The following is a 16,886-nucleotide window of genomic DNA, read 5'->3' as shown; positions in this document are numbered from 1 at the left end:
GGTCACAGTGATGGTTAGGGTACTAGCCCTGGTAGGGTCACAGTGTTGGTTGGGGTACTAGTCCTGGTAGGGTCACAGTGATGGTACTAGCCCTGGTAAGGTCACAGTGATGGTTGGGGTACTAGTCCTGGTAGGGTCACAGTGATGGTACTAGCCCTGGTAAGGTCACAGTGATGGTTGGGGTACTAGTCCTGGTAGGGTCACAGTGATGGTACTAGCCCTGGTAAGGTCACAGTGATGGTTGGGGTACTAGTCCTGGTAGGGTCACAGTGATGGTACTAGCCCTGGTAAGGTCACAGTGATGGTTGGGGTACTAGTCCTGGTAGGGTCACAGTGATGGTACTAGCCCTGGTAAGGTCACAGTGTTGGTTGGGGTACTAGTCCTGGTAGGGTCACAGTGATGGTACTAGCCCTGGTAAGGTCACAGTGATGGTTGGGGTACTAGTCCTGGTAGGGTCACAGTGATGATTGGGGTACTAGTCCTGGTAGGGTCACAGTGATGGTTGGGGTACTAGTCCTGGTAGGGTCACAGTGATGGTACTAGCCCTGGTAAGGTCACAGTGATGGTTGGGGTACTAGTCCTGGTAGGGTCACAGTGATGGTACTAGCCCTGGTAAGGTCACAGTGATGGTTGGGGTACTAGTCCTGGTAGGGTCACAGTGATGGTACTAGCCCTGGTAAGGTCACAGTGTTGGTTGGGGTACTAGTCCTGGTAGGGTCACAGTGATGGTACTAGCCCTGGTAAGGTCACAGTGATGGTTGGGGTACTAGTCCTGGTAGGGTCACAGTGATGATTGGGGTACTAGTCCTGGTAGGGTCACAGTGATGGTTGGGGTACTAGTCCTAGTAGGGTCACAGTGATGGTACTAGCCCTGGTAGGGTCACAGTGATGGTTGGGGTACTAGTCCTGGTAGGGTCACAGTGATGGTTGGGGTACTAGCCCTGGTAAGGTCACAGTGATGGTTGGGGTACTAGTCCTGGTAGGGTCACAGTGATGGTACTAGCCCTGGTAGGGTCACAGTGATGGTTGGGGTACTAGTCCTGGTAGGGTCACAGTGATGGTTAGGGTACTAGTCCTGGTAGGGTCACAGTGATGGTACTAGTCCTGGTAGGGTCACAGTGATGGTTGGGGTACTAGTTCTGATAGGGTCACAGTGATAGTACTAGTCCTGGTAGGGTCACAGTGATGGTTGGGGTACTAGCCCTGGTAGGGTCACAGTGATGGTACTAGTCCTGGTAGGGTCACAGTGATGGTTGGGGTACTAGCCCTGGTAGGGTCACAGTGATGGTACTAGTCCTGGTAGGGTCACAGTGATGGTTGGGGTACTAGTTCTGATAGGGTCACAGTGATGGTTAGGGTACTAGTCCTGGTAGGGTCACAGTGATGGTTGGGGTACTTGTTCTGATAGGGTCACAGTGATGGTTAGGGTACTAGTCCTGGTAGGGTCACAGTGATGATTGAGGTACTTGTTCTGATAGGGTCACAGTGATGGTTGGGGTACTAGCCCTGGTAGGGTCACAGTGATGGTTAGGGTACTAGTCCTGGTAAGGTCACAGTGATGATTGAGGTACTTGTTCTGATAGGGTCACAGTGATGGTTGGGGTACTAGCCCTGGTAGGGTCACAGTGATGGTTAGGGTACTAGTCCTGGTAAGGTCACAGTGATGATTGAGGTACTTGTTCTGATAGGGTCACAGTGATGGTTGGGTGCTGGTAGGGTCACAGTGATGGTTGGGTGCTGGTAGGGTCACAGTGATGGTTGGGTGCTGGTAGGGTCACAGTGATGGTGGTGGTTCTGGTAGTGTCACAGTGATGGTAGTTGTACTAGTCCCGGTAGGGTCACAGTGATGGTACAGGTCATGGTAGGGTCACAGTGATGGTCGGGTGCTGGTTCTGTTAAGGTAGTGTCACATTTCATTTAGGGGTGGGGGGTGCCCGGTCCGATGAGGGTATTATTTCCATGATATTTACCATTATAGTACTTTAACATGTATTAGGTCATATCCATATGTTGTGTTGGTGCATACAGGCTAGCCATGGATTAGGGGGGAAAAAAGAGCAGACAATGTCATGTATGTTGAGCATGCACGTAGTTGTCGCTTAGACAATTGTGGACAGATGTGGTACCGGCTTCTTGTGTTACGCCTAGAGAGCAAGGATCACTGCACGGCGCTGTACGCCCCGCTGCCTACCATATGCAGACATGCAGGGGCGGCTTGATAGCTAAATGCACTAACCTTTATGTCATTGCACCTACATGCACGTGTACACCACATGGATGCATTGGGCTCACGTTTTACTTAAGTGGGTCTTAAAATAAATTGTTCCTTGAGTTGAAAGGGGGGAAATACCGCTAAGCAACCAAGATAAAGATACAAACAAACAAGTTTAGACTAAATAACAATCACAGACTTGTTTGATGTCTAGTGTAAACATTAGTTGTAAAAGCTGTAAAACAAGACGTGTGTTGTGGTATGGTGATTATTCTGTGCGTGTGTTACTCGAATACGCCATTAGCTTGACTTGACCTCTGTAACCCAACCAGCCTTCAACTTGGTCAGTCCGACTCGAGCATGGGAGTAGGCGTGGAATATGATTACCCTCCCACCGGCACGACCGTCAGAGCGTGTAAGCCGAGGTTTGCCTGAACATGGGGCACCGGCCGCTGGGGGCGGGGGGCGAACAATGAGTCCCATGCGACTGCTCGCCCGGCCGTGGGAGGAGACGTGCTCGACAACAACGGGTAGTCGTGTGTGTCGCGCTGGGGTGGGGGCTCAAGTTTCCTGGTCTGTGGGCCAGACCGTTTGTCCCTGGCACCTTGTACAAATGCTGGGGGGTGGAGGAGGGGGGGGGGGGGGTACTTGATTACAGGCCATGCGAATACCATTACAGGGGGCGATCAGCTTGCAGCAGGCGCTGGCGTGGCCCGCGAGACGAGGGTCCCCTTATAGCACGGTCATCTCATCCATCATTTAGCATGTGCTAGTGTGTGTGGCAGGACAGTGGGGTTATAACACTGCCTGTGTTTGTATTACGTATAGATGTATACAGTCCCAAATTTTCTCATTTTCAGTGTGACGTTGAAAGTGGAGACGATAAGGTAGGAAGTGTCTTTAATTATAAGCATGTCCGTGTCTAGCGCTTCTCTCTTCTGGGAGGGGGTGGGGGAAGTGGAATAAAGTCGTAAATTAATTGCATTTTTTTCTTCTGAATTTATTCAAGGATGTGCAGAAATTAATTTAGCATTTCGAATGTAAGCATGTATAGGAATACATAATTGTCAGATGATTGTCGTGTTTTGGAATGTCGTGTTGTGTAAGGATGTGCACATAAAACAATGTTTTCTAACGTGTCGAGGGGGAACGTGTGATGGCAGACGTCCGTTCGTCTGGTGTTTATCGCCTGTCTGTCGGGGGTGGGGGGGGGGAGGCTGCTCTAGACGTACGCGCAGGGAAATGAAGCTATTTACGCCTTGTAATTGGCTTTAATCAACACAATTCAGCTCCGTGAGAAGGTAAACATTGCACAACACAAAACGGTAAGGGGTAATTGGAGACGTCAGACACAACAGAAGCCATTTCGTTTGAACTCAGAGCCCGGGGGGAGGGGGGGGGGGAGGAAGTGCGCAGTGCTTCCAAGTAGTTAATTACAAACTTAGCCGTTTCATCATCGTTTACGATGTATGCATTTTTTTTATTAACGTATATAATAACAGATGATACTTGTATTTCAATGGTGTATTATTATAACTAATATAAAGGTTGCATTCCCCCCGCTATGGCTGATGCTCAAAGTAATGATAGCCTACTGATGTAGAGTTTATGTGGCTGTAAGATATCTGCCTGCTTACCTGATTACAGCTTTAATCTTTATTGTATTCTTTATGGCTGTTGGGTTTTTTTTCCTCCCACGAAAAGACAACACTAATTATCGTTTCCATCCATGAAATTGGTGCCTAGGTTCTTATCTTGGCTACATCATTCAACAGCCGATCCCGCGGGGTAACGAAACCTTTCCTGGGCGTCACAGGCCTACCTATCTCACACGGAGCCTTCTGTCAGTGTAGGGTTTCTTAACCTGTGCTCGTTACCAGCCCACCATCATTTTACCGGCCCACCAATCTCATGACACACACTAATCTTAATACCAGTCCACCAATCATTTCACCGGCCCACCATCATTTTACCGGCCCACCAATCTCATGACACACTAATCTTAATACCAGTCCACCAATCTTTTCACAGGCCCGCCAATCTTTTCACAGGCCCACCATCATTTTACCGGCCCACCAATCTCATCACACCCACTAATCTTACTAACAGTCCACCAATCTTTTCACAGGCCCACCATCATTTTACCGGCCCACCATCATTTACCGGCCCACCAATCTCATCACCCACTAACCATACTACCAGTCCACCAATCATTTTACCGGCCCACCAATCTCATCACACCCACTAATCTTACTAGCAGTCCACCAAACTTATCACCGGCCCACTAATACTACCACCGGCCCACTAATCTTACTAGCAGTCCACCAAACTTATCACCGGCCCACTAATCCTACCACCGGCCCACTAATCTTACTAGCAGTCCACCAAACTTATCACCGGCCCACTAATCCTACCACTAGCCCACTAATCTTACTGCCAGTCCACCAATCTTATCACCGGCCCACAAATATCACCACCGGCCCACAAATATTACCACCGACCCACCAATCTCATCACGGGCCCACCACTGGTCACCTTCTCAAGCCCTTACCCTCAGCTGGCCACCACCCACCGATCAATACCCTGTCTCTAAACCTTTTCTCGTCTCCCGTCCACCCAGACCCAAGCACATGAAACGTGTTTTATTTAATGGAGATAAAACTAGCAGGCAAATTGTCTCCCCGTCTCGCAGCACTGAGCGCTAGTTTTGGCTTTGATTCAGCTGGTTTGAGTGAGCCCAGGGGGATACACGCGCGGCCTTACAAATTCCATTTCTCGCCAGCTCTGATTGGAATTCCCATTCAATAACCCGGCTCCTCAGGGACTCCCCCCTGTATGGACCAACCTCCCCATCGCATGCTCGTGTTTCACTCTTGGCCTCAGACAAGTTTAGTTTGTCCATTGTAGAATGGTATTTAACTCGAATGTAATTATCCTACGGTAGCTCGGGTTTCTGTTCTCCAACACGGGCTAGGCTTCTGCTCTTGTTGCTGGGGCTCTTGGCTAGTCTCACGTGGCCGCAATCTTGTCGCCTCATGACGTAGTTTTTAAACCTTTTTTTTAACTCTTTTAAAAAAATGTTGAGTTAACAAGCATACCTGGATTTATTGAGTAACTACCCACTTATTTGTAGAGCGGCAAGTGTCGATAACGCTATTTTTACCCTTGGGATTAGGTTTGTATTGGTGTTAAAGACTTGAGTGTGGAGTTGGATTTACGTTGTAATATCGATACGGCGTTACAAGCGATACCATTGCGTGGCTAATCAAAGAGTATCGAATCGTTTTGTTTTGTCGCTGTTGGTATTGAATTTATAGATTTAAATTTAAACCTGCTTGTAGGACAATGAAGCTAAAATTGTAGTGGAGGGAACTTGTACACATCACGCTTTGTCAAACGTGGCATTCGTATCACTGCACTGTGTGTGTTAGCGGCCAGGCCATTGATGCCGTTATTAGTTATGTAAATGTCAGTAATTGGCTAAGTGGTGGCAGACGGGTAAGCGAGGGAGGGGCGGGCGGGCATTGATGTCATGGTGCCATTATTTCCTCGAGCGGCCATTCTTGTTGAGCCCGACCAATTGAACACTGCTATCTCGAGTGGCGTACAGCGGCTGTCGAGGGCCTTTAGCAAAGACAAACGCTATTAAAACGCCGGGCCAGAAAAGATCAAAGTGTTTTGTTTTACTGCGCTTAGCATCATTGATTTTCGGTTCGATTTGGGCAGTGAGCTTGTCTCAATATGGGCTTGGGGGAAGGGAGGGGGAGGGGGGGTGGTCAGCCACTTGCTAGATTTTAATACTCGACACCCTTTTAAGCAATCCTCCAATAATAGGTCCGCAATTATTGCCCAACGCTGCTTTTCCCCCTTTTCTTTCTCCCCCAACACAAACCCACTTTTTGACGCCTCCTTCACGCCGCCTTGTCAAGTCTGTGCAATTTAATGCTTGAAAAATATCGAGGGCGGGGTGGGAGTTAATTTGTATTTAATCATGACAAGCGTGAGGGAGGCGGGTGGGGGGGGGGGGTGTTGTTGATAGCAATTAGTATTGATTATCTGGCGAGCGTTGAGTGCACGAACGTGGTTTACATTGAAAGTGTGGCGATGATTCGTTGCCATGTACTTGAGAGGCCATTAATACCCGGGCCGGCTGGGTGGATGGGCCCTAATGCCCACCATTTATACCATTCTAATGGACGACACGGGCAGATAGGGGCAGGAAGTAAAGCTGGTTTTTATCTGACGTTCTATCTTTGTCTGCGTGTATTTGCTTTAGTTGTGTGTGTAAACTTGACTAGCCGTGAGACAACCGTCTCTTACCTGTTGTATGCCAGGACTTGGCTCAGGTTTACTCTGTCTTGAGTGGATCGTTTTATATCATAGGGGTCCTCTATCTGTGTTTTATTTATACCAGCTGGCGACCCGGACGTGGACCAACAGTGAAACACCAGGCACTTTGCCCAGCTCCCATTCCCAAGCCACCATTCCCTTGTCCGGTTTTCATTCCCTTGTCTAGTTATTCATTCCCCAGCCGAATGGTCGCATTCCACTCAGCCTAGCCATTCATTCGTTCAATTTTCTCTGCCCAATAGGGTATTAATGCCCACAGCCAGGGTCAGTGTGCTTGACCTTAACCCGCGTCCCCGTACATTCAAAGAACACCCCCCCCTCCCCCACGCCCCTCTTCACGCCTGTAATGATCACGAACACGACAGGGTCAGGGTTGATCAGCCAGAGTTTCTCCCCGGCAAATCTGTGGTTTCTCTGCTCGCGATGCTGCACCCCTCTGCATAATATACATCTCGTCCCCTCCCCCCGTCTTCACCCTCCCCCCGTTTGTTTTTCATTTTAGGCCAGCAAAACGCAATTCTTGATCTTGTCCCCGGGGCTAGAAAGGCTTAACATGTTAGCGCTTCCAGCGTGGCCACTAATTTGAAATTAACATTCCCAAGATGTTTTTTTTTAGTATTGATCTCCATTACTTTGTTCTCATCAGTTGACTCAAGAGCTCACGCACGCATTTCCATCTCTCATTGCAAATGTTCCCGCTTGTCATTTTAACCCCTCGACCCCCTCCCTCCACTCCACCCTACCTCCCTCCACCACTCCACCCTCCCTCCACCACTCCACCCTCCCTTCACCACTCCACCCTCCCTTCTCGCGGAAAGCTATAAGTAGACGTCTAGTTCTTGTAGCGGTCTTCAAAACGACAATAGCCCCGAGTCGACACACAATAAAACCTAGTTAACTCCCCTGGTACTCTGGGGGCAGGCCGTCTAGGGGCCATTAGTTCGCATGACGAGTTACATAAGGGGGAGGGGGGGGGGTTGGGGAGGGAAGAGATGGGGGCTCATTAATTATGCGGCTCACTCAATACGACTACCGTTCGTATCACGCAGGATCTGGCGTGCTGCTAGACTGTCACGTTTGATCTGGCGTGCTGCTAGACCGTCACGTTTGATCTGGCGTGCTGCTAGACTGTCACGTTTGATCTGGCGTGCTGCTAGACTGTCACGTTTGATCTGGCGTGATGCTAGACTGTCACGTTTGATCTGGCGTGCTGCTAGACTGTCACGTTTGATCTGGCGTGCTGCTAGACTGTCACGTTTGATCTGGCGTGATGCTAGACTGTCACGTAGGGCCTGGCGTGCTGCTAGACTGTCACGTTTGATCTGGCGTGCTGCTAGACAGTCACGTAGGGCCTGGCGTGCTGCTAGACTGTCACGTTTGATCTGGCGTGCTGCTAGACAGTCACGTAGGGCCTGGCGTGCTGCTAGACAGTCACGTAGGGCCTGGCGTGCTGCTAGACTGTCACGGTTGATCTGGCGTGCTGCTAGACTGTTACATAGGACCTGGCGTGCTGCTAGCTTGCTATAGACTTACATAGGGCCTGGCGTGCTGCTAGCCTGCTATAGACTGTTACATAGGGCCTGGCGTGCTGCTAGCTTGCTATAGACTTACATAGGGCCTGGCGTGCTGCTAGCCTGCTATAGACTGTTACATAGGGCCTGGCGTGCTGCTAGCCTGCTATAGACTGTTACATAGGGCCTGGCGTGCTGGCTAGCCTGAGCTAGAGCAGAAGGAGATGGTGCATGCCCCTGTTAGCTAACACAACTGATGTGTCGTATACTATTCCCACATCGATCTGTTTGTGTTTAGTCTGTTGGAGCCAATGTAAACATGAACTTTGACACCCTTGGATGATTCACCCAGTGCCCGCCTAGCGGAATTGTTTACACAGTCAATTAGCTACATTATTCACTCGGTGAAAACGTTGGCCTTTTTTTTCTCCCGTCAAGCAATCGTGTGTTATTAAGTAGAAATCGTGGCTTTATCTGGGGGAGTGGTTTTTGTGCTACAAAACGCTTGAAACTCAGCTGACTCGAATCGGCTCCCCATTATAGGATTTAAGGTTTTAATTGCGGCCTTTCAGCACAAAGCTTTTTTTTTTCTTCTTCGGCTACAACTCAGTGGAGGTGTATGGGACTTTTTCTTTCAAGCCGAGTTTGTGTTTAAGTGTGGTTCGTCTAACACCCCGGTGCGTGCTAGTAGATCAAACGTATGGCACAAACAACTTGATACAGGTCGGGTGGCGTTGTGGTACCGACACGGCTTGTAGTTTGTCTAGTGCTGTTCAGAATGTTCTTCGTGTACTAGATTGGTCTTAGAATTAGACGTCTTCGCGTATATATCACTAGATAGGTCTAAGAACTAGAGTAGACGTCTTGATGTTGTCTATATCACTAGATAGGTCTAAGAACTAGAGTAGACGTCTTGGTGTTGTCTATATCACTAGATAGGTCTAAGAACTAGATTAGACGTCTTGATGTTGTCTATATCACTAGATAGGTCTAAGAACTCGGGTAGACGTCTTACGTTGTCTATATCACTAGATAGGTCTAAGAACTCGAGTAGACGTCTTACGTTGTCTATATCACTAGATAGGTCTAAGAACTAGAGTAGACGTCTTGATGTTGTCTATATCACTAGATAGGTCTAAGAACTAGAGTAGACGTCTTGATGTTGTCTATATCACTAGATAGGTCTTAGAACTAGAGTAGACGTCTTGATGTTGCCTATATCATTAGATAGGTCTTAGAACTAGAGTAGACGCCTTACGTTGTCTATATCACTAGATAGGTCTAAGAACTAGATTAGACGTCTTACGTTGTCTATATCACTAGATAGGTCTGAGAACTAGATTAGACGTCTTGATGTTATCTATATCACTAGATAGGTCTAAGAACATGAGTAGACGTCTTACGTTGTCTATATCGCTAGATAGGTCTTAGAACTAGAGTAGACGCCTTACGTTGTCTATATCACTAGATAGGTCTAAGAACTAGATTAGACGTCTTACGTTGTCTATATCACTAGATAGGTCTGAGAACTAGATTAGACGTCTTGATGTTATCTATCCTGCTTGACAGCGTGATTAGCTTGTACTTTCTTTATGTCAACATTCCACGGTAAACAGTTAGGTTTTGTTCTCCCCTGTTGATATTTTGAGTAAGTCGATGATTAAACAACTAGGAATCTGATAGTGTTTTCTAATGGTTCGTGTACTCGAGACCCGTCTGTCTCCAGGAGACCAGCTAGTGGCAGCCACACACTGACTAGAGTTTACCCTGGTTACTATCGTCGAGCTGTTTGTCTGGTTACAACATGGAGCATACACCGTAACGTTTGTAGTAGGGTTGATACCAACTTGGGTGGAAATCCTCTTTGTTTACACTACCATAGGTCTTATATAAATTAAAAAGTTATGGACTGTTATTGGCAAGATTACATCTTGAATGGGATTTTTGTTTTTTCGCCACGAGCAGTATGTGTTTTACTTGCACGGGGTCTAGTAAGTACTGCTCCCCATATCTACATGACAAGAATCAGATGAAAGGTCTAGAAAACATGTTCACTATGTCAATTTTTGTATTGCCGCATGACGTCAGCTGACCAAGCTAGCACCAAATAATTTTTTTTTAAAATCCTAAATTAAAAAAAAAAATTCCCTCTTTTTCCCCATGTGAGGTGAAATGAAGGAAGAAAATAATTTCTTGACGCGTGCGAGCCCACGTGCTAGACCAGCGATTCCTGAATGGCGTGGAACAGTGTACCGCAGAAGTCAGCAAGTCTCCTCGCCCTATGGATCCCCCTCCATCGATAGTAATCACTCAATCTTGGCCAAGTGCTGCTCTGACATTTAGAGATCTCTCCAGTGCCCATGTCTCGTCCTTCGATAATCTACTCAATTATCCGCCCTTGGTGCGCCAATGTTTCTCTGGTAATTCCCTCCCCTTAGCACTCTGTATGGCCCCCTAGCGCCATTGTATCCCCGGGCTCGCCGAGGATTTATCTGTCTCTCCGGATAGCCCGTTCTCCTGAGGGTTCCATTCGTTCCCCGGCCTGATAAAAATGATGCAGACGACAAATAGGGCCAGGGTTGGAGTGGGGTTTCTCCTCACCTAAACCCAACCCCGCGAGGGAGAGAAGGACGAGATGACGACAAAAAATCACACGCTGCTGATGTGTTGTGATGATTGCATACCTAGATCAGGAGGGCGGGATAGGTTTAAATACACATACGTTTTTTTAGGGGACTCTTTAATTAGGTTAGTTGGGCTTGGAGAAAATCAAAGCACGCTAACAATAAATGAAGGCCTGGCAGCATGCAAACAATAAATAATGAAGATCACTAACATATGCAAGTAGTTTTAAATTCCTCACGATAATCTGAACCTTTTTTTTTCTCTGATGAATTTATCCAGTTCCCATTTTTCGTTTTTATCCCCATTCCTTTTTTTTTTCACTTGAAGAATAAAAAAAAGAAACAATTTCTTTTCATATTATCCCACAAACAGCCGCCAGATTTAAGGCGGGGGGGGGGGGGGGCGTGTTAAGAGAAGGGAATGTATAAAGCAGGGAATGTGGGAGGGGGAGAGGGGTGAGGAAGGGTGACTTGTCTGTCAACCAAGCTTTTCTCTGACAAGAGAATGCGCTGCCGTTATTTCATTAGCGGTAATGGACTGGTCCCCAGCGCTTGGCAAATGTGAGGGAAAATTGATGAAGTTTTTCCCTGTCCCCCTCTAATCCTATTTGTCCTCCACAACTCCATGGGGATGCAACACTCTCCTCTTCCCCGTGCCCTAAAATGGGGGGAGATGAGCCTGGGTCGGTTTTATCATTGTTAGAAGGAAGGAGGGCCAGCATTGACCAGTAGCTAGGGTATTGATCTTTGGACTGACAAATCCAAGAAATGTTTCATTTCTCCAGCAGCCGGCAATAGCTTCTAGATTGATCGTCAGAGGAGATGAGCATTTCAAGCAAGGAGAGAGAGACGGGCGTCTTCATGAATATTTCTGGTTTGATGACAGCAAGGCATTGATGCTGGTGGGGGGAGCTGGGCTGGGGAGTGGGGCTATTACTGAGGTTTATGGCTATTTTTACTTTGGTCATTTGGAGATTTCATCAATAAATAGACATTAGCTGAGGATTTTGTTGGTGCTAGCGTGCTATGAAAATATACTTTGAAATCCACGGAAGTCCCAGCAAGACATTTTGGGTTGTGTATTATATATAGCATACAAAGTTATGGAACAGATGTAAAATCTTGCGCAGAAAAATATTCACCAGACTCCCAAGATAGAAATACAGTCATGCTGATAGTTTAGAGAGAATCTAATCCCACTATAAGAGCTATGACAGTTATGTACAAAGGAAACGACAACAGCAATAAGTCAGGGGTTGAGCATAGGGTAGATAACATGGGTGATGTCTGAATGGTTTTAGAAAATATTGAAGGTTGTAAATCTTTTCAAGTTATTGTAAGACTTCTTTAATCGACTCCATGAATACAACGATAAAAATGACACTCCAATACTCTTAGGTAGATGGTGGATGATTTAGTACGACAACTGCTGTATGGCAGTTTATCAGCTCTAGAATTCTTGACACGGGAGACAAGAATTAGCAAATCAGATAGTCCCATTTGTCTATAGAACCAATATTTTAACTTCAACATGTACTTAAGCTCTGTATATTTTGGCCTTAAATCTTGGATCTCCTACCATTTCTCTCACACGTCAGCACTCTATAAAACTAACACCCGCCCTAGCCCCAACCACCTCGACACAAAAGCCAACCATTAGCATGTGCACACACAAGTATCCCCATAGCCACATGTCCACAGAGGCGTGGAGTGGAGTGGGGAGTTGATACAGGCGATAAGAGAAACCGATAAGACATTCCTGCTGGTCTGGCCAGACTTCTCCACGGACTCGCCCACTCCAGCAGACACGTTTGAAGAGCTTCCATAGAAGCCTTTGATGGTAGCATCAAGTGCCAGCACACCTTGAGCTTACCTTTGAACTCATGGGAGGGAGGGAGGGAGGGCTGGAGTTAAAGCCAACACTCCAGACCCTGTTTACCAGATCCGCCTTGCTACTCTTGTCCTGTCCTTCAAACATTTACAGCAATCAGTTCGTTTCAAAAAGTCCGGGCTTGAATACACGCCAATTCTTATGTATGGCCCCAGGGGAAAAGGCATTATTGGGTTTGCCGTCCTGTCCCCCCCCCCCCCCCCTTCTATTCACATTTTTCTCTTTCTTCAACCCGTCGCAGGGTAGCAAAGTTGACCCCAGTACATGATGGTCTCACAGTAACTGTCTTTAGTCCTCCCAGTAGCTGTCTTTTTTTTTCTCAGTAGCTGTCTTGTCCTCTCAATAGTTTTTTGTCCTCGGTAGCTCTCTTTTGTCCTCTCGATAGCTGTCTTTTACCCTCTCGGTAACTGTCTTTTGTCCTCGCTGTAGCTGTCTTTTGTCCTCGCTGTACTTGTCATTTGTCCTCTCAGTAGCTGTCATTTGTCCTGTTGTGATATGTTTGTTCCTCTGATTGGCAGCGAACCCAGCCTATTCAAATAGATCTTGTCAGCCAGTGAACACAACATGCCTGCTATTTTACTATCTACACCTACGACTTTTTCTTTATCAACATGTTTTAAATAATGTATTCACAGTTGATTGAAGACATGAATTATTAATGGTTGTTAAAGTTATCGCTGCGAACCAATGCAAACAAGCGTTTCTTGCAGCGGTGTTTACATTTAGCCAGAGCGCTCGATACAACAGTGTTGTCTAGCCTAGCTGCCGGGCGGCCCGCTGAAATAGCGGATTGACCTACCGGCACCATCAGCTAGTGGTGGAGCAGTCTGGGACGGGTGGGGGTGTCAACCAGCTGGTAACTCATATCGGGGTCTTGGTACGTCAATATTCTTTGTGTACAACTGGTCGGGGGGAGATCCCAAGGAAATCGTTAGTTCTCGTGGCTGCGACAAAGCACTCGGTGGGGCGTTATTCTACTTGAACTCTATGAATCTCCATTCTAAACATACCGACTTGCCCCTCTCACACGTCTCGTCCTCACATTTCACGCGGGAAAAGGGGCGAGCTTTCGCTTTGATATGTGACCGCCGGTAACCACACCAGCACACATGATAAGATAGAGGACTAAGTAGGCAGGACAGACAGTGGTAGCGGGTGTCTGTAGCCAGCGACTGTGTGGCCGCAGGCTGGGCCAGTGTGTGCGTGCACCGCCACGGCGAGGGAGTCTAGCCTACTTGCGGTTTCATAGCTCACTTGGAGGGCCGGCCGCCGCGAGATCTTTGCTCTACCGTCGTATGGATTATTTTTTCCCGTGTTCTTTGTGTGTCACACACACGCTCGCGTGACTCATCCGCACGGTGTGTCTGTGTGTGCATCTACTGTGTTACGTGCTTGTTCGTCTAGAGGATATCGCCTGGCGCTGGAGTAGTGTTGTATTACTTCATCACTGGATTACTTTCATGACTTTATGATTTTTGCTGGTGATATTTCTGCTTGCTGACAGTGGGATTACCATACACATTGGATATTGGAGTAGGCTGTGGACACCAGGAAGTGGCGGCTGACATATTCTTGTGTTTAGGTTTGGTGATTTACGCTTGTTGTTATTATTTTCACTGTCATCAACAAATAGGGACGTGTTGTACAGCTGGTATCGTCCTTGTATTTTGTTTTTATTTTCTAGAGACTTAATTCTGGACAATAGGGCCTAGTTGCTTTGTGATTAATGGATTATGTTCTTCAACATAGCTCTTATTAATTATAGATTCTAGTATGGGTTATAGATTCTAGTTATAGATCTAGACATTTTCTAGATTCTAGATCTATATTTTTTAATAATTTAGAGTGAAACATGATCTGATTTCGATTTATTTTTTATTAGTATGCGTTTTCCCGTCTGCTGTTAGTGATGCAACATTTAGCTATTTAATTGATATGAATATCGTTATCACTCAAAGACACTCAAAGTGTATTTTTAGGACACAACCAAATTGATCTCTCCACCCCCTCCACCAAAACTAACGGGCTTAGAAGCTGCTAGTGTCATACATGATACACCGACACGTCACGATCTACCCCTGTAGGTGAAGCCTAGTGTAACTCATTGACCGGGGGTGGGGTGGAAGATGACAGGTATTCGTGACTCTATCAAACTCTTCATATAACTTACTCTACCGATCGTTTCAAGTACGCTTCTGGATCTATTAATAGCAGCACCTAGCCTGACTTGTCGAGTAGAGCACAATGCTAATTTTATAGTCCATTTACACGCTAGAAGGATTATAGCGTCTCTCCATTTGGTTGGTGAGATCTTTGTTGGTGTCAAGGTGGATTAGCCAGGGCGGCTGTACAAGCCGTTAGTGGCTTAACGGCACACACACACCGTCTGGCTTACTTTTTTTTTGCAGGCGGGCTTTGTGCTACCGGCACAGGCGGCTTCACCCCCCCTCCCCCCTTTTTAAAATAAATCTTTTCTACAACTCGTGATACAAACGTAGTAAAGCAGGCGAGAGATAAGGAAATATTATTTCGACGTGTGGTAGGTAAGATGGGAGAAATGGGGTTAGAGTAGCAGTAACAGAGGTGTTAGTTTATAAGGACCTGTGTACTAGGTTGACTTGGTCCAACTTGGCTGGTACACATACCGTGGTAAAACGTCGCCGTGATGTGAGGCTAGTTTTATGTCATCGCGACACCAACCTCAACGCTGTCCTTAGTTCTGGTTCTCATGGCTAAACATAGCCGGAATCATTTAAAAAACAAAAACGGCGATTATGTCGGGGGTGGGGAGGCGGGACGGGACGGGGGAAATACAACCTTAATACTTTGTTGTCGTAACGGCGTTGTAACAAGAACCCATGCTCTAAGATACGGTGATCTTTTTTTTTAAACATTTGAAGTCATATTTTATTTTTTACCATTTTTATAAAAGAAAATTGATTTTTAAAAACAGATTATTAAAATTCTGTTTTCCGTTTGAAGATTATTTTTTTTTAAAGCTGGTATTTTTATATTAGTTTCATGACATTTGATAAGCAGTGGCATTTTAAAATTTAAATTGTAAATGTGTGTGTGGTGTTAGGAGCTGTGGTGTTAGAGCCCTCTAGCTCTGTGTCACGTGACACTGATGTATTGAAGCCCAGAGAAACACTTGTACCGTTGTAGAAATGTTGAGATAGCATCAGTACAATGCATGACTAGACCTTCCTCTATCATCCACCCACCTCTCAGTGGTCGGGCTCCACCCTCATACACTCGACAGTATTAGCGCAGTACCCCTGTGTGTGAGTGGCCTAAAGCACCACTTGATGCCCGCTGGAGAGGACTCGAGTGCTTAGTATCGGGAGTAGAAAAATAATTAATTTTTTTTTAACCTTTCTCCTGATAAGAGCCGAAGCGTAGCTCTCCCCTCCCCCCGTCCCTCTTCTCCCCCCTCCCCTCACACTTCTCCCCGAGACTAGAGCACTTGAGCCTTCTATCGTGTCTTCTTCAAAGCCCCTTCTATCTCACATAAGTAGAGCACAGCCTTGAGTGGACCCTTCAGCACAGAGGGACTCGAGAGCTGGTAAAGATTCCACTCGTGGCTGCAGAAAATAAATAGTCATAGGCCAGACTATTTTTATAGCGGTGCTCAATGAAACTTGAGACCGTGCCATAGCTTGTTGTAAGCACAAAGAGGCCATGTTTAGTGTATACCGCTCTATAGTCCCCTGTATGCATAGTTTTATCTTGTATACAATGTAAAAACAAAGCGTTATACAATGGTAAAAGGGGTTTTATATCATGAAAAAAGTGGAAGTCTGGCTGTTTAAAAAAAAGGGGTTGCCTGGTAGTCAGGGCCTGTTGACAGAGATTAAAGTTGACAATAGGGACTTGACTAACAAAGGAGGTCAAGCTTTGGACCTGTACAAACAATGGCTTGACCCGCAGGTCACACCAGCCTCCACACAAAGACACGCACTGACTAGCACTGACTAACTCTGTCAACGCTCCCGCTGGGATTTGTGATCAACATACAGCGCCAATGGCTACTTCCTTTTTTTTCAACATACAGCTCTGCTCCTCTTTTATCAACATACAGCCCTTTTCCCAAATTTTTATCAACATACAGCCCTATTCTTTTTTATCAACATACAGCCCTGTTCCCATTTTTTATCAACATACAGCCCTGTTCTTTTTTATCAACATACAGCCCTGTTCCCATTTTCTATCAACATACAGCCCTGTTCTTTTTTATCAACATACAGCCCTGTTCTTTTTTATCAACATACAGCCCTGTTCCCATTTTTTATCAACA

General features: G+C 46.5%; 1 protein-coding gene across 3 annotated transcripts in view; it reads left to right on the top strand.

Moving 5' to 3' along the window:
• Positions 1–16,886, top strand: part of LOC131930335 (fibrosin-1-like protein) — a 62,979-nt gene that overhangs the window by 32,074 nt on the left and 14,019 nt on the right. For all 3 annotated transcript variants that reach the window (XM_059286763.1, XM_059286764.1, XM_059286762.1), the window contains exon 5: positions 3,074–3,100. In XM_059286763.1, the coding sequence (XP_059142746.1) occupies positions 3,074–3,100 (27 nt within the window). The remainder of the gene's footprint in view (positions 1–3,073; positions 3,101–16,886) is intronic.

This window comes from Physella acuta, unplaced genomic scaffold (assembly GCF_028476545.2).
Source record: "Physella acuta isolate Inbredline_101_S28 unplaced genomic scaffold, ASM2847654v3 ptg001758l, whole genome shotgun sequence".
Taxonomy (NCBI): domain Eukaryota; kingdom Metazoa; phylum Mollusca; class Gastropoda; family Physidae; genus Physella; species Physella acuta.
The sequence above is the reverse complement of the archived record's forward strand: the minus strand, read 5'-3'. Positions and strand labels throughout refer to the sequence as shown.